This window comes from Bufo bufo, chromosome 1 (assembly GCF_905171765.1).
Source record: "Bufo bufo chromosome 1, aBufBuf1.1, whole genome shotgun sequence".
NCBI classification, from domain to species: Eukaryota; Metazoa; Chordata; class Amphibia; order Anura; family Bufonidae; genus Bufo; species Bufo bufo.
The window spans coordinates 340409943-340429188 of record NC_053389.1 but is presented as its reverse complement, the minus strand read 5'-3'; the positions used below and the strand labels follow the sequence as shown (position 1 = coordinate 340429188).

General features: G+C 44.3%; 1 protein-coding gene across 1 annotated transcript in view; it reads right to left on the bottom strand.

The window, feature by feature from the left end:
- UBE2B (ubiquitin conjugating enzyme E2 B) overlaps nt 1–19246 on the bottom strand; it is a 40509-nt gene that overhangs the window by 4098 nt on the left and 17165 nt on the right. The window contains exons 2-5 of the mRNA XM_040442522.1: nt 7055–7135; nt 6637–6662; nt 4644–4733; nt 3316–3404 (exon numbers count right to left, since the gene is read on the bottom strand). Of these exons, the coding sequence (XP_040298456.1) occupies nt 3316–3404; nt 4644–4733; nt 6637–6662; nt 7055–7135 (286 nt within the window). The remainder of the gene's footprint in view (nt 1–3315; nt 3405–4643; nt 4734–6636; nt 6663–7054; nt 7136–19246) is intronic.

Below are 19246 nucleotides of genomic sequence, written 5' to 3'. Positions count from 1 at the left end.
GGGGGGGGGGGGTGTAGTGTAGTGGTGTTTGGTGCTACTTATTACAGAGCTGCCTGTGTCCTCTGGTGGTCGATCCAAGCAAAAGGGACCACCAGAGGACCAGGTATATTAGACGCTGTTATCAAAACAGCGTCTAATATACCTTTTAGGGGTTAAAAATAAAAAAAATAAAATCGCATCTACAGCCTGCCAGCGAACGATCGCCGCTGGCAGGCTGCAGATCCACTCGCTTACCTTCGGTTGCTGTGAACGCGCGCGCCTGTGTGCGTTCACAGGAAATCTTGCCTCTCGCGAGAGGATGCGTATATGCATCCAGGAGGAATAACAGGGCCGCCGCCAGGACGCAATCCTGCGTACGGCAGTCCTGAGCTGGTTAAGGGGTTAAAATCTGTCAGGCAAATTGGGAGTTCATATTTGGCTTCAGCACGCTTATTTTAGTATAAATCACATGTTTTTCTCTCAGTAGCAAAATCATTGTTGCGCGGTGTAATTAAGAGAAAAGGGGAGTGGGAGATGGAAAGGATAAGGGAGGAGAACGTGGTGGTAAATTTGGGAAGTAGAGTGCAAGATGGGGAAGATGGGAGGGAGTGGGAGGGTAGGGAATAGTGCTAGAAATGATAGAGGGAAGTGGAAAGAGAGTTAAGAATACAGGGCACCACGGGTTGGCAAGAATAGAAGGGGGAAGACCAAAAAAAGTTGTGCTGTAGAGAAGGCTGCTCACACTGGAATGAACAATATGTCCAAACCGGCCTGACTTGCAGGTCGCAGTAAACACTAAATGAAGAAAAAAAAAATTGGAAAACAGTGGAGCGCCAAGAAACTAAAAAAAGGAATTGCACCTGAACAATGAAATTACATAGCTGAAAAGGGAGGTCATGTCAGGTCAGATGTTCCATGGAAATTATTAAATGCAGCACAAACATGTGATAAGGCTATGACACAAGACACAATGAAACAATGTAGTGGCTTAAATGGGTTTTCATAGACCACTCCCCCCCCCCCCCCCCCCAAAAAAAAAAAAAGGGATGGTTATTTAAAAAAAATAGAAAACAGATCCGTCCTCCACAGACTTTCAATGGTGTTCAAGACTGATCTGTCTTAGCCATGTTAAAGATAATACAAACTGATCAGTTCTGAACGGATGCAGACTGTTGTATTATCTGAACAGATCCGTCCAAAACGCAAGTGTGAAAGTAGCCTTAGGCCTCCTGCACACGACCGTTGTGTGCACCCGTGGCCGTTGTGCCGTTTTCCGTTTTTTTTCACGGACCCATTGACTTTCAATGGGTCCGTGTAAAAAACGGAAAATGCACCGTTTTGCAGCCGCATCCGAGATCCGTGTTTCCTGGGCGTGAAAAAAATATGACCTGTCCTATTTTTTTCACGGCCAACGGTTCACGGACCCATTCAAGTCAATGGGTCCGTGAAAGAACACGGATGCACACAAGATTGGCATCCGTGTCCGTGATCCGTGGCCGTAGGTTAGTTTTTATACAGACGGATCCGAAGATCCGTCTGCATAAAAGCTTTTTCAAAGCGGAGTTTTCACTTCGTGAAAACTCAGAACCGACAGTATATTCTAACACAGAAGCGTTCCCATGGTGATGGGGACGCTTCTAGTTAGAATACACTACAAACTGTGTACAAGACTGCCCCCTGAAGCGGTTAATTGTGCTGATCACGGCCTGTAAGAGATCAGGGCTGGCAGGCAGCAGGGGGCAGACCCTCCCCAGTTTGAATATCATTGGTGGCCAGTGCGGCCCCCCCTCTATTGTAATAATAGGTTGGTGGCCAGTGCGGCCCCCCCCCCTCCCTCTATTGTAATAATTCGTTGGTGGCACAGTGTGCACCCCCCCCCCTCCCTCTATTGTAATAATTCGTTGGTGGCACAGTGTGCACCCCCCCCTCCCTCCCTCTATTGTAATAATTCGTTGGTGGCACAGTGTGCGCCCCCCCCTCCCTCCCCCTATTGTAATAATTCGTTGGTGGCACAGTGTGCGCCCCTCCCTCCCTCTATTGTAATAATTCGTTGGTGGCACAGTGTGCGCCCCCCATCGGCCCCCCTCCCTCTCTAGCATTAACAACATTGGTGGCCAGTGTGCGGCCTCCCATCTCCCCCCCCCCCCCCCCCCCATCATCATTGGTGGCAGCGGAGTTCCGATCGGAGTCCCAGTTTAATCGCTGGGGCTCCGATCGGTAACCATGGCAACCAGGACGCTACTACAGTCCTGGTTGCCATGGTTACTTAGCAATAGTACAATAGTAGAAGATTCATACTTACCTGCTGCTGCGATGTTCGTGTCCGGCCGGGAGCTGCCTCCACCTACTGTTAAGTGACAGGTCTGTGCGGCGCATTGCTAAATTAACCGTCACTTACCAGTAGGAGGAGCTCCCGGCCGGACACGAACATCGCAGCTCCCAGGAGGTAAGTATGAATCTTTTACTATTGTACTATTGCTAGTAACCCGCTGCCACCAATGATCGGGGGGGGGGGGGGGGGGGGGGTAGATGGGAGGCCGCACACTGGCCACCAATGTTGTTAATTGGAGAAAACTCCGATCCGATGGTATAAAAGGCACTCCAGACTTTACATTGAAAGTCAATGGGGACGGATCCGTTTGAAATGGCACCATATTGTGTCAACGTCAAACGGATCCGTCCCCATTGACTTGCATTGTAATTCAGGACGGATCCGTTTGGCTCCGCACGGCCAGGCGGACACCAAAAAGACTTTTTTTTCATGTCCGTGGATCCTCCAAAAATCAAGGAAGACCCACGGACGAAAAAACGGTCACGGATCACGGGAAAACGGGACCCGTTTTTGCGGACCGCAAAAAAATACGTTCGTGTGCAGGAGGCCTTAAGGGTACTTTCACACTTGCGGCAGGACAGATCCGACATGCTGTTCACCATGGCGGATACGTCCTGCGGCTATTTCGCCATGCCGCCGGACCGCCGCTCCGTCCCCATTGACTATAATAGGGACGGGGGCGGAGCTCCGGCACAGAACAGCGGTGCACAGCGAAAGGCCGCCGGACTAAAATTACGGCATGTCAGGCTTTTTAGTCCGGTGGCTTTCGCCGTGCTGCGCCGGAGCTCCGCCACCATTATAGTCAATGGGGACGGAGCGGCGGTCCGGCGGCACGGCGAAATAGCCGCAGGACGGATCCGACATGGTGAACAGCATGTCGGATCCGTCCTGCCGCAAGTGTGAAAGTAGCCTAAGACAGTTACTGAGAATACTAAAATTAAATATTTATATTAAAGTAGCATTTCCATAACCTCTTCCATTTCTAGAATCCTGCAGGGTCTTACCTGAATTGATGTTAATATGGAAGAGACATCATAAGTTGGACTCCAGCGGTTCTGAAGGATGTCTAAACATATGCTGCCATCAGCATAAACTACAGGAGAAAAAGATTACTGTGTTATCACTAAAAGCTGACCAATGCACACACACCTAAAGAGAAGTTCACATCTGTGTCAGAGGATCCCTCGGTGGCCCCCATCGCAGGTTTCATTAAAATACACTAGAATCCCAAAATGTAAAACGAACGGAAGCCATTATGATCGGTTCAGGTCAGCTACGTAGTGAATCCGGCACGTCTGCTGTTTCCATTGTTCTGCTCCCAACAGATTAATGTGAATGCCACCTAAGGGTACTTTCACATTAGCGTTTTTCTTTTCCGGCATAGAGTTCCGTCACAGGGGCTCTATACCGGAAAAGAACTGATCAGGCATATCCCCATGCATTCTGAATGGAGAGTAATCCGTTCAGGATGTCTTCAGTTCAGTCATTTTGACTGATCAGGCAAGAGAAAAACAGTAGCATGCTACGGTTTTATCTCCGGCGAAAAAAACGGAAGACTTGCCTGAATGCCGGATCCGTCCTTCCGGTCTGCGCATGCGCAGACAAAAAAAAAGTGAAAAAAATAAATGCCGGATGACACATCCAGCATTTCAATGCATTTTTTCGACTGATCAGGCATTTTTATGACTGATAAGGATCCTGATCAGTCTTACTAATGCCATCAGTTGGCATACGTGTTGCCTGATCCGGCAGGCAGTTCCGGCGACGGAACTGCTTGCCGGATCTCTCTGCCGCAAGTGTGAAAGTACCCTAACAGATTTATAGGTGCAAACAGCAGAAGAGCATTGCTGGAACCTATAGCAGAGTTGCTTGCAAACAATTTCACCCCCTTAAAAGGCTATGGACACCTTTGGGAGCATTTTTTTTTTTTTTATTATCGCATTCTAGTCATTTTGGGCTACAAATCATTTTTTCTATCATCTTTATTAAAAATTGTCCACCCTTTTCTCTGTACAGATAGTCTGTGTGTATTTGCAGAGTAGCAGGCTCTGACAGCTCATGTGTAGCCCTTTTGTCTGAATTCCTGACAGCTCATCAAGGCTTATTATCTCCATATGGAACTTCAGTAATCCCACCCTGCAGTCCTCCAACTGTTGCAAGACTACAACTCCCATGAGATTATTTTACAACCGCTGGAGGGCCAGAGGTTAGCGACCACTGCTCTTTACAGCAGGACAGTACTGGCACTCAGTACTCAAGATCTACCATCACAAGTATTATTGCTCGTGAATGATTCAAATCGTGGCCAAACCATTTTATTACATATACTCACCGTTCGGATGAAACATTTTGCTGACAAATCTAACAGTTGGAGGTTTATTTGGATATTCTTCAGAAAATTCTATCACAAGTTTGAATGTACCTAAAGAAGATGACAAGAAGAAATTGAAAAATGCAAACATTCAGTAAAATGGAGCATTCCATACAAATTTGTATACAGTGAAACCTCCTGAAGACCATGCCTTCATCTAGACCAGATTTCGTTGTCTATTATGTACATTGGCCATCTTCTTTCAGAAGATCACCTTTCAACATAATTTTGAGTGGAGGTCTAAATTGGGCAGAGACTTTTATACCTCAAGCATACACAGAACCCCATTTAGATTTTTCTTATTTCTGTTAGTCATGAAATGAATGGGACGGCTTCTTGTAGGTACACCTGCTCTCCGCTGCTGTTGCAACAGCGAGCAGGTAAACAAAAAGAAGGTTGCGCTGGCACGGAGCGGCTTCTCTTCACCCAGCTGATCGGCGGGGGTGGTGGGTATTGGACCCCCGCCCATCTGGTATTGATATCCTGATCCTCAGGATAGGTCATCAGTATCAAAATTACATTACAATGCAAGGGAATAGGGATTCAGAGAGGCCACTGATATAACCCCATTGCATTTAAATCCGCCTCCAAATCAAAGTTACTACAGGAAGCTGGCCATAGACATGTATAGACAGATATTTTCTGCAGATCACTGCCAGCTTTAACTGACCCAGCTATTTTACTAAAATCTTGTGTTAAACAGTTCCAGCGCATGCCGAATGCGTCCTCTTATTCATGAGCTCCTGGCTGTCCCCACCCAGCTCATGAATATGGGGACCCACTGGCATGCGCTGGAGTTGTTAGAACCTAGCAGCATAAGGCCTCTGCACCGCAGTTTCTCTCCCCCCCCCCCCTCCCCCAATGCAGAGGCACAGAGAGAAACCCCAAGGAAGCCCTCCGTAGTGCTTCCGTGCCAGCACTGCACCTTCCGGATTGCGGACCCATTCAACAGAATTCATCCGCATCCGTGACGCAGTGACCACACGGCCAGTGCATGAGGCCTAAAACTGGTGACAGATTCCCTTTAAAGACTTCAGATGCACAGAATGCATGTTTTCTTCATTTTTTTTTTAGGGAGAGTAAGATAAGCTGCTGCTAGACACATGCCTAATAGTCTCCCTCCTCCCCAATATCTGCTGCCAGGAGTGACTTGGTGACCTCCTACACCTTAGATGGTTGGCTGATCCTGCAGAAATTGCAGTGTTTGGAAGACATTTACCAGATGTGTATAAACGCCTATATCCTGTATGCAGAAATCCCCGCACATGCTACAAAACCACCCTATCAATTAGTATGGAACAGATTTTCAATAGAAATTTCTACAACAAATCTGCAGATTGGCATTTCCAAGTCAGCCAGTTCCAGAGTCTAATTAATATATCAAAACTATGGTGGATTGTATGTAGCACCTTTATTGCCAGGACATCATGGTTGACAACCTCTTGACATGTAGTGGGTGTACAGGATTGTGAGAATAAAGAGGCATGCACATCATGGTCCTACTGATTGAAGTGGGGAGCCATTAGAAAAACAGGTCTCAGGGATATGCAAATATTTTCTGATATATTCAGGCCAAATGTATACTATGCAATTAGAGGTGGGACTTACGCCAACACTATCTGAAATGTAGTCCGTGCGGGGACCCGTTTCCAGCTCGTAGGATACAATTTTAAAGAAGAGAATTCCAACACCCAAATAAAATCTTGAGCTTTACTGTAGAATTTATTAAAACTCCATCTCCACAGTACATGGATCATTTACAGCCAACACATTTCGATCGAAATGATCTTCGTCATGGCCATGACCAATTGAAATGTGTTGGTTGTATATGATCCTTGTACTGTGGAGGTGGAGTTTTAATAAATCCTACAGTACTGTGCAAGTGTCTGAGACTAGACAGTACAGGAGGCAATACTTTAAAGATACACCATGAAATGTATAAAATAAAACGCACCATCCTCGAATGGAGTTCCTTCAGGCCTAAAAGAGAGAGAACACAGCGTCAGCTTAGCGCGATGATCCGAAATTATTTTCACAGAAATCGAATAGAACAAAAATATATATATATATTATTCTACAAATAATTCTACCTTTTGCACCCTTGCAACCAAATGAAGCACCTTTGTGAATGGCCTGCAATAAAAAGGTCTTGTTTTGTGTCCGGGGTCCTATGCAGATCTATGGGTTTCCATGGTTACAGACTAGCTACCCTGTGTAGTCTTATCCTGCTGTCATACAGTCTTTCATTTCTTGACAATAATTCATGCTAATATCCATTTATTAGGTGCAATGAGTATTCCAGAGGTTACTGCACTGTAAAGAATGTATACACCTAGATAGCCACATTATTCCTCCTACATCTCTACACTTACCCAAATATGACTGCGTTCCAGACCATAATATTGTTCTCAGACGGCGCACCACTGACTCCAACAGGGGGATCTTCTTGTAGCCTGTTAGGGATTTAGTCAGTAGAATTTATTCAGCTAGTGTCCAGAGAATAAAAGACATTCATGTCTATACAGTAAAACTGTTCATGTCATAGTGATGTTCATCAGCTGGGGTCCAGGTGCTGGGACCCCCATCAATCACTGAAGCAAGCTCAGAAGCTCTCAGCTGGGTAGAAGGCCCCCGCCGATCAGCTGTATGAGAAAGCATGAGTGCTCCCGTGAGCACTGCAGCCTTCTCACAGCTCACCAAGAGCAGTGCCCTACATTGTATAGTGGATGTGCTTGGTATTGAATGGGGCTGAGCTGCGATACCAACCCCATCCACTATACAATGTATGGCGCCGCTGTGCTTGGTGAGCTGTGAGAAGGCCGCAGGACTCACGGGAGTACCACAGCTGATCGACGGGGGTCCTGGGTATAGGACACCCACCTATCAGATATTGATGACCTATCCTGAGCGCCCTAGGTCAGTGTCAAAATCCCAGAAAACCCAGTAGTGTGTATAAAATCCAGCTTCAGAAGCCAAAAAGAAAAAGCTATTTTTTTTTTACATTAAATCCAATTAGAAAACAATAATTACAGTAATTGTTGTTGTGCTTTTTCATAAGTGTAAACAGTTATATCTACTTATTTTAGTTATAATGGGTATTCATTGCCTTTAAGAGCAATGTTGATTTATATTCACTGTTTTGTATGGATTTTCATGTAGGCCAAAGTAAGTCCATGAGAAGATTACTGTGCTGTTCAAAAGCTAGTGTTATAGTAACAATATATTATACATTTAGAAAGTTAGAAGATACACCGCACCTGCAGATTCTGAGACTTCATTGTTTTTCATATCTGAACATGAATTTCACAGTGTGAGAATTGTCTAGATGTTCCTCAAAGTATACATTCATGTATCCAAGTTTGTCCCTCGGCCCTGAGACAAGGCCTCTAGACGTCAGAGGTCTAGTAGGGAAAATATCAGGCATGTATGAGTTAACCCTTAATGGTATGATGCCTATTGCTTACACAACAGTGCCACCTAGATATGAGCAGTTAATACTACATCAGTAGCAAAAGTGCATTCTGGGTAGTATTATGACGTCATGCTCCTTATCAATGCCCACACCCATCCAACAATGATTGGAAGTTCCAAACTCAGAGGGCGTGTCCATCTGATAAGTTTTGGGTTAAGAAACCAGTTACCAGAAAAGAAAGAAAAAGGAGGGAAAGGAAAAAAACAAACAAAGAAACATTGGGATTATAGATCTCTGGAGAATCATTGGGATTATCGGGAAAAACTCTCGAGAGCTGGCTGCCCCAAGACTCTGCACACCACTTGACCCTTGGGTAATGTATATTTTTGTTTTATGTAGTATTGATCTAAATTAATTGGCTTGATACTTAGTCAGATACCCGCTCATTTGCGGACGTGTAACGTTAGTTGCCACATCAGTATTCTCTCTTGTTTCAGTTACGATGCATATAACTGAATAAAGGGGATAATATTGGAGAAACTCTCTGTTGGGAATCTTAGTATTCCCTAGTTTGACATCAAGCCAATAATTTATAAGTTTTATGCAATACTACCATACTACCCCATATCTGAGATTGGTCATCATTTTTGGGCGGAGCAAGGGCTCGTATCTGTCATCTTCTTGATTGAGTTTTCCGCATAATCCATTGATTGTATCTCTCTCACAGATTTAAAGCTGTATTGCATAATATTCTTGTGTTGGTTGAGTATTGTTTTGTTGGCATCATATAGTGGTGAATTCTGGGTACTGCATATCATTGTATATTCTTGAAATTTATGTTGATTCATTTTTGATTGTATTAAACTATAGTATAATAAACCATTTATATTTTTGCATAGACGCTTGTACCCTGTTTTACTGATTGCACAAAATAATCAGGTTCTTGATCGAACTCGTGTGGAGATGAATTATGTCCATCTCCCGGATCAATATCCTTTGCATAATTTTTCTTTTGATCCGCTAAATTTTTTTATCTTTATATAAAGCATTTGCTTTATATACCCGACATAAAATGGAGGCCCCGGTAGCGAGATCGAGTTAATTCTTTGATTATTTGTGCAAATAGTAAACCGTTCCATACGTTTCTTGGCTAACCAGATTACTCATAAATCTGTGTATAACTTTATTGCAAGAAAATGAGTACAGCCGGTAGTGAAGCCGGTAGTGACGTTGCAACAGGAGATAGTCCATCTAGCCCGGAGCAGTTAATCCAGAACGTTGTTGAATATGTAAATTCACATTTAAAATTGGATCATGATGTGGCTGCATGGATAAATGAGTTGCAGGCAGAAGCCAAGAGAGAATGTGTGGATGTATGGACGCCACTTGGCACAGTCAGAAGACATCTAACTTATCTTGATGTGCTTAAAAATACTGCCAGTAAAAACCAACACCTCTTAAAGATGTTGCCGTCAATGTTGTATGCATTATTAGAGGTCAGCATTCTCTCAGAGAGTAGACATGTGCATATAACGAAAGTGCAAGCATATGTATCCCATATGGAAGAAAGATTAGAATCTGCAAAGGCATCGATCGAGGATTTAAAATGCAAGCTCGATCACAGCCATGCTGCCTATCACAAATTAAAAAGTGAGGCAGAGGAGCTGCACATCCGTTATAGCAGTCTGCAGCAAACAAATGAACTAAGCCAAACTGTAGCCAATGTTCAAAGTGATCTGTCTGATCATGAGGGATCTCCAGACCCTCCAATTCTCACACCCCAAAATGTAGATATGTCATCATCACATGCTCTTAAAGCGCAATCCATCCGAGACCCTAAGCCACCCGAGGGTGATGGCATGATTAAACAGGAGGCCTTAAACCAATTAAATCAGGCGTTTCAAGCTGTAACCGCCTTACTAGGTGCCAGCGACGCAAAAGGGTACAGAAGTGCCCCTCCACGTCCTCCTCTAGAGAGGAATGTTAGGGTTAAGTCACCTGTGCCAAGAGGGTCTGATGGAAGTGAGCGGAGCGTGAGTGATTATGACAGTGATGTGGGAAAGCGTGTGATCCATTCCCTACCACGCAGGCATAAGATTGCCCATCAGGGGGATGAGAGTTTCAGACGACCAACATATGCTGAGGTGGTCTCTAGAAAGAAAAATACTCAGTGTTCAGAAAAGGATCAGAACTCCTCGAGTATCATTAAGTTTCTAAATGTCACTGTGCCCAAATTCTCTAAAAAGGGTTCTGCTGAAATTGCCAATCACTTAGAACTGTACCAGTCCACCATGGATTCTTTAAAATTGTATTCTGATGCGGACAGGATCAGATTCCTACCATGGGCATTTGATGGTAAATATCGCCACTACTTTGTTTCATTTAGGGAGAGAGGAATTCTGGATTGGCAGGATGTTTTGCATGAGGTCAAATTAGAATTTGGCCCTTACCGTACTGTGACTGCTGCAAAACGTGATATCTATAAACTCACATGTAGACCCAATCAGAGTCCCCGGGAATTCCTCCCCATCCTTAAAAATGCCTATGGGTTGGCGTATAGATCCCCAAACTGGGAGTCTGAGGAGTTCAAACAGCTGTTTTATGATGCAATGCCCATGCAAATTAAACTTAGCTTGGCTAGAGATCTTGATCTCCAAGCCCCCTTGGACAGGTTGGTGACGGCTGCCACCTCACTGTATAACATCAGTGAATGCCATGCTACAGGTGAGAGGAGATATAAAAAGTCCCCAGAACAAAGCATAGCAGAAGCTAAGGTAAACCCTGGTTTCAAATTTGAAACGCAGCCACGTAAGTACCCCCAGGCTACAGGACCTGTCCAACAAACCCAGCGACAACAGGTAGGACCCAAGCAAGCAAGACCTCAGAGCCCCAAGGGGCCAGAGGGGGATAACTCCAGTGCTGGGAGGTCTAACTACCATCCCCAATATTACAATAGAGGTCCCCAAGGATACAGGCGCTGGAACAACAGGCCCAGACAACAGAAGGAAAATAGGCCTGAATCCCCTACCTCACCTAGAGGTCGGTCACCCACTTCTAATAAGGGAACACCAGAAGTCCAAACTGTGCGCAAACCAAACAATCGTTTGGATCATTTGGCAGATCAAGTAGCCAAATTACAGGAGATCATTAGTAAAATGTCCCTGGTGTCAACTGGAAAACAGCCTGAGTCTTTTTTAGGGGCAACTGCAGGACCCAGCTCAGCCCCATAATGCAGGCAGGGCAGGGTCAGAGCCCAGGCCGGTGCAAGGCTACAGAGATGGTTGTAACAGAATCTAATATGATTTCTAATCCTACTTTGCCTTGCAGTGTTCTTGACCCTAAAATTGAGGCCAAGGAGGAGATGTCTAACATGTTGTCTATCTTACAGTCTAATCATGATGATTCCTGCACTAATGTGTGTTCTCCAGTGAGTGATCCTATCCTCTCAGCGTCAACCTGCGAGCTGCCGTCTGTAAGCTGTGATGTGATCCAGTGTTCTCCAAAGGTGGGGGCTGCTGCTGCCGCTGCGAGCAGCAGGAATTCTAAGAATTCACCAGAGGTCGCGACGCTGCAGAAAGGTCAAATCCTTAACAAATGTCAAATAAGTGATCACCCTAATTTTTTATGTGATTTGTTTCAGATCAAAGGCCGATACTTTCTTGATTCCTATCTCCAAGATGAACTTATTGGGCCAATCAGGGGTTTACTTGACACAGGATCACAAGCCACTATATTGTCATATAGTTACTTCCAACAAGTATTGGAGGTGACAGCAAAGAAGCCGAAACTGAAATCGTTTGATGGCTCTTTGATAAGTGTCGGCGGAGACGCTTTGCAGGTAAAAGGTACATCATGGTTAAAATTCAAAATTGGCAAGAAGATAATTAGACATCCCACACTGATTGTGGACCTTCCCTATGATCGGCTGATCATAGGAATCGACCTCCTGAGAAGATTGAGTTCCATAGTAGACTTCATCAATGAAGCCGTCTGGACTCAGGTGAAGGCACCCATTGCCTATGAGTACTCTTGCAATGCACAATCCCAACGTAATTGTCATGTGATTGAGGAAAGGTTTAACTCTGTTGAAGTGCATTTTAGGAACAATCAAACGCCGGATGTCACGATCCTGAAAAATGGTGAGTCCGAGGAAGCCGTCAACGGTGCCGCACATACCATAACCATCCAGAGGGACAGAATTGAAAAGGTAACCCTGGATGGGGATGCATTAACTATTTCTCTTAAAGGGAAAAGTTACGAAGTCGCGGACCTGACCAGGCATACTCAATCCATGGTACGGATTGAGAAGGTTAATGATAACTTATTGATTCCCGTACAGGTGAACAATATGGCCCGGGTGAAATACGCCAAATTGGATCTGAAATCCGAAGCCAGTTACATAAGCCTGAGTCTCTTGAAACAGATTGCTAATCCTAAAATGATTAAAGTTTCCTCTCCACAGGACCAATGGGTTCATGATCTGGATGGAGATTCACAGAGTCATAATGTGATTGCAAGATGTCTTTTGTCTATTTCCATAGGAGATAAAACCACAGAACATTTATTCATTGTGTTGAATGAACCACGGTACCAGATGTACTTAGGTAATGACCTTCTACACCGATTTGCCGTGCAGATTGATATGATCAACAATACTCTATGGTCCAGATTACCTGGGAACCCAGAGGGATTCCAGAATGAAGACCAAGCCTTGAGATGGGGACAACAGATGCCCTATGCCGTGAGTATCGTGGTTGCAGATGAGGTGAAAATCCCTGAAGGCTGTAAACCATTTCTTCTTCCCATTCAAATAAAGAAGGGACAAAGACTGAAGAATGCAGATGCTTTGATCTGTTTGTCCAACCGGATGCAGCAACTCGGCCTGAAGGTAAAGCCGACTCCTATGGTAAACATTCATCAGGATCCATTGCATATGGTAATTCATAACATGGCTCCCCATAGTATATCTCTACAAAAAAACACTATAATTGGTCTGGCTATGGATTCGGAGTATTACACTTTTGGTTTCCAAAATGATGTCATTGGACTTATTCCTGATGAATACCTGACAGAAAAACAGGTAGTGGAGCAACATTTTTCCTCAACACCTGAGGGGTTATTTAATATCCACTCTGTTTATCCTTTCAGCTCTGAAGAAGGTACATGCCACATCGAAGAATCATCATTGATTTTCAACCATGAGATCGATGAAAAGGAGTACGAGTCATGCCAACAAAGAAAGGATAAGGTACGCAATACTCAAAACGATTTAACTAGTGAGCTTGAAGAAGCTTACGAGTTAAGTCAACCTGAAATCTTTCCAGAATTTAAGGAAAGGGTGGAAGAGCAAATCTCTGTGGCTGACGCATGTTCCGAGGAGTCGGAGCGTCAACAGCTAAAGGGGCTCTTCGCCGAATTCCAGGACATGTTTGCTAAGGATTCTTACGACTGTGGGGAAACTGACCTACACGTTGCAAGAATTCAAACGGATCCCAATGCACCCCCTGTATATGTTAAACAGTACCGACTTCCGCTGGCGGCATATGAGTCGCTATCGGAAATCGTCAAAAACTTGGAGAAGCGGGGGATCATCCGTCCAGTACACAGCTCGTTCAACCATCCTGTGCTTGGGATTCTCAAACCCAATGGTCAATTCCGTCTCTGTTCGGACCTAAGGCAGTTAAACAAACGTGTATACATGTCCGGATGGCCCGTGCCGTATATTGACCAGAGTTTGGCGCAAATACAGGGATCCAAAATTTTCACTGCTCTGGATTGTGCGCAAGGATATTGGACAATTAAAGTGGACGAGAGGGATCAATACAAACTGGCCTTTACGTTTGGAAAGCAACAATATGCATGGACCCGATTACCTTTCGGGTACATAAATGCGGGTCATGAGTTTGCTGTGTTCATGCATAAGGCAATGCCTGATGCCACTGAACGAGGTACCTTATCCTATGTGGATGACATCCTAATCAAAAGCACAACTTTTGAGGAGCATATTACGGAACTGAGGCATGTACTAACCCAACTGAGAAACGCTGGTGTAAAACTTTCTTTACAGAAGGCTCAATGGTGTCGTACCAAAGTCAATTTTTTAGGTCATGAAATCACTACCGATGGAATTAACCCACAGAAGAAGAAGGTGGAAGCAGTGATCAACACAAAGTCACCTACAAATACCAAGGAGTTGAGATCCTTCCTGGGCATGATGAACTATTCACGTAAGTTCATAGATAACTATGCCGAGATTACAAAACCTCTTTTGCAGTTGCTGAAGAAAGGAGTAAAATGGGAATGGAGTGAGCGTCATGAGCAAGCTGTGAATGAGCTCAAAACCAGACTTATCCAGGCCCCATGCCTTGCCTATCCAGAAGGTGGAAAACCCTTTTACATTGAAACAGGCTTCACCGACAAAAGCGTGAGTGCAGTCCTTTTCCAAAAACAGGACAACCTAAACAAGATCATCGCCTATGCCAGCAAGTCCTTGTCACCGGTTGAGGTAAAATTCAATGACTGTGAAAAAGCATTACTGTCAACTGTGTGGGCTTTGCAATATTTCAGGAGTTTTATCCAGGGCGAAAAGATCATTGTGGAAACTGCACACCAACCCCTGCAATATTTGCAGAGTGATAGAATCAAGGATGGGAATTTATCAAACAGCAGGATAACCGCCTGGACGATGTCCTTAATGGGATGGCCATTGGAAATCAGGTACAAACAAAATAATAAGAATCCAGTTGCTCAAGGATTAGCCGAACTTCATGATTGTTCCAATTCAGGACATACAGGTGAATCACCACAAAATGATTTCCTGGAAGAGCAATCTGCATCTCCATACAAGTCTTATGAAGAAGAATACTGCAAATCCTTACCATGTGTATATGTTGATGGCTGTTCTTTCCATACCGATGTAGAAACTGAACGCAAATTGGTTGCAGGTATCGGAATCGTATGGAATAACACATTCCCAGACATTTCCGTCGGATATAAAATTGGTTCCAAAAGTAGCCAGTTCGCGGAGCTCACCGCTGTGTATAAAGCTGTACAAATGGCTATTGATTCTGGTCTTAAAGAGTTTGTTATAATCACAGATTCTAATTATGTTCGCAGTAGCTTCGTGGAGTACTTTCCTGGATGGAAAAGGTCTAATATGGCAAGAAGTAACAATAAGCCTGTCAAGCATGGTAAAATGTTTTGTAAGATCGACGACATGGTTACCACCCATGGTCTCACCATTTACTGGAAGAAGGTAAGAGGTCACTCAAAATCTCCAGGTATGGATAAAGAGGGGAATGATTTGGCAGATTCCCTCGCTAAACAAGCAGCCATTAATGGAGAAGTATTGGACGTTGATGACCTCATGGGAACTATCCACGTTGATGCAATGACAAGAAGACAGGCCCAAAAGGAAACCGAAGCCAATGTGGCACAATGGAGCCAAGATTCCCCTAGTGAGGATCTCATCGCGAGTCAAAAGGGGGATCCAGTCATTGGTATGTTTTACAAACACATTGAAGATCCGCAGAATTGTCCCATAACTATGGAAGACTGTGCAGGCAAAGAAGAGTTACGAATTCTGATGAAGGGTAAGTCCCAATTCTCGTTACAGGATGGATTGTTGGTAAGAACCTCGAAGAATGGTATCTCACAATGGGTGGTACCCACAGCATACCTAGGTTTGATGTTACAACACGCCCATGACGCCCCAACGGCGGGTCATCGAGGTGAGAAGTTAACGTATGAATTACTACGGGATTACGCTTATTGGCCTCATATGTTGCAAGACGTTCGCACATATTGTCAAGGATGTTTAATATGCCCTCAATTCCAGCCGCAAGCACCCACTCATCGGGCACCGCTGATGAAAAGGGGGATGTCCATGCCATGGTCAGACATCCAAATTGACTTTATTGGACCAGTAACAACTTCATCAAAAGGCAACAGATATATGTTAACCGTGACTTGTCTATTCACAAAATGGGTAGAATGTTTGCCTTGCAAGACTTGCAGCTCAAGTGTCTGTGCGTCTCTACTCATTAACCACGTGTTTTCCAGGTTCGGTCTTCCCCAACGCATAGAGTCCGATCGCGGAAGTCATTTCACTAGTGAGGTGATGACAAAAACGTGGGAGATACTGGGAGTAAAAAGGAAGCTACATATAGCTTACCGGCCAGCCTCTAGTGGTGGAGTGGAACGCTACAACCAAACAATTGTCAACATTCTAAAGAAATTTGTCAATGAATCCGGTAAGGACTGGGATGTAAAGTTGCCTCTGGTTCTCATGGCCATCAGAGCCACTCCAAGCGCAGCAACCAAACTTTCTCCCTTCGAAATGATCACAGGAAGGAAGATGGTGTTACCCCAGCATTTACTCTACCGGACAACAGACCAAAATTTGATAAATGCTTCAACAGCCCATCAATACATAGAGAATCTACGTAAGCACCTTCAATATGCTTTTGCCTTTGCCCAGAAGAATCTAGAGAAAGCAGCCGTAAGCGCCAAAACCTACTATGATCTGAAGACTACTCAAAAGGAGTACCAAATTTCCGATCAGGTTTATCTCTATAACTTCGCCCGGGACCAGGTGAAGGAGAAGAAGTTCCTGCCTTCCTGGAAGGGACCCTATGTCGTCATTGACAAATTGTCACCTGTGGTCTACAAGATCAAAATTCCAAAGGGGGATGAATTTATAGAGAAATGGGTGCATATTAATCAATTACGTGTTTGTCATCCTAGGTCACAACTTCGCCAAATGGAAGGATTGCCGGATGATGAGGAGTAAAGAGATATCAAGGTTCCAGCTAAAGATGGAAACCCAGGATTGGTATAGTATGAACATACAAATGTACTAACCTATCCTCATGTATTTTCCTCTGTAACTAATTATCTCTTGACTCACCTTTTGTATCGAGAACTTGCTCTGTCCAAGAAAAGAAACGATGCCAAATCAAAGGTGTATGGTCGTATTAACTCTTTTCTTGCAGGAGTGATAAAAAGTGGAATATGTATGTACTTATATTTGTCATACAATATATTTCAGGCGCAAGATGGCATCGAGTGTTGTTGCCGTTATCTACATCATCCTGATCTTGGGGAAGGAGTTCCAGGCTGAGCCGATTGCTGTACCAGGCCCTTCATCTGGGATCATGCTACAGGATACCACGGGATTCCTCTTGACGAATAAGAGGATTCTATCCCAAAAGATCTATGTCAGTTTGGATCCACGTGTCTTCGTCGAAAGACAGTTCAACATTTCCGAGATTTCGTCTCCGGAGATAAAGATTTGGTATCAAATGCATATCGGCTATTCCCAAGAAAGGATTACACAGATCCTGGAACAGACAAGGAAAACCATGACTAGAGAACAGTTTTCAACAAGTCGACGACCAAAGCAGTTCGTTTCTGCGATTACAGCCGCCATAATCTTTGCCGTAGTGGGCACTGTCATTGCCACCGGTGTATCAGCTGTTAATTCCATCTCCATTAAGACATTGGAACTTGAGATTGGTTCACTGAAAAGGAACCTAATGAGTATTCATGCAGAGATGGAGAATCAGAAAAAACATTTATCGGACTAATATTCCGTTGTAGAGGGTACTGTCGTTACCACCGACTTACACTCAAAATTATTGACTCATTCAATAAATCTTCATGGGAGTCACGAACAGTTTAAACAAGAACTAATGTCTCTGAAGAATCCGAATGAAAAGCCCTTTGTGACATTCCAATGTAGTCCAACTTCTCTATTGGATTACATTGGAATGAAGGGGGATTTGTTGTGCTTTTTCATAAGTGTAAACAGTTATACAGTGGGGGAAATAATTATTTGACCCCTCACTGATTTTGTAAGTTTGTCCAATGACAAAGAAATGAAAAGTCTCAGAACAGTATCATTTCAATGGTAGGTTTATTGTAACAGTGGCAGATAGCACATCAAAAGGAAAATCGAAAAAATAACTTTAAATAAAAGATAGCGACTGATTTGCATTTCATTGAGTGAAATAAGTATTTGAACCCTCTAACAAAAAAAGACTTAATACTTGGTGGAAAAACCCTTGTTTGCAAGCACAGAGGTCAAACGTTTCTTGTAATTGATGACCAAGTTTGCGCACATTTTAGGAGGAATGTTGGTCCACTCCTCTTTGCAGATCATCTCTAAATCCCTAAGGTTTCGAGGCTGTCTCTGTGCAACTCTGAGCTTGAGCTCCCTCCATAGGTTTTCGATTGGATTAAGGTCCGGAGACTGACTAGGCCACTCCATGACCTTAATGTGCTTCTTCTTGAGCCACTCCTTTGTTGCCTTTGCTGTATGTTTTGGGTCATTGTCGTGCTGGAACACCCATCCACGACCCATTTTCAGTTTCCTGGCAGAGGGAAGGAGGTTGTCGCTCAGGATTTCACGATACATGGCTCCGTCCATTTTCCCGTTTATGCGAATAAGTTGTCCTGTGCCCTTAGCAGAAAAACACCCCCAAAGCAAAATGTTTCCACCCCCATGCTTGACGGTGGGGACGGTGTTTTGGGGGTCATAGGCAGCATTTTTCTTCCTCCAAACACAGCGAGTTGAGTTAATGCCAAAGAGCTCTATTTTGGTCTCATCAGACCACAGCACCTTCTCCCAGTCACTCTCTGAATCATTCAGGTGTTCATTGGCAAACTTCAGACGGGCCTGCACATGTGCCTTCCTGAGCAGGGGGACCTTGCGAGCCCTGCAGGATTTTAATCCATTGCGGTGTAATGTGTTTCCAATGGTTTTCTTGGTGACTGTGGTCCCTGCTAATTTGAGGTCATTAACTAACTCCTCCCGTGTAGTTCTAGGATGCTTTTTCACCTTTCTCAGAACCATTGACACCCCACGAGGTGAGATCTTGCGTGGAGCCCCAGAGCGAGGTCGATTGATGGTCATTTTGTGCTCCTTCCATTTTCGAACAATCGCACCAACAGTTGTCACCTTCTCTCCCAGCTTCTTGCTAATGGTTTTGTAGCCCATTCCAGCCTTGTGCAGGTCTACAATTTTGTCTCTGACATCCTTGGACAGCTCTTTGGTCTTTCCCATGTTGGAGAGTTTGGAGTCTGCTTGATTGATTGATTCTGTGGACAGGTGTCTTTTATACAGGTGACTAGTTAAGACAGGTGTCCTTAA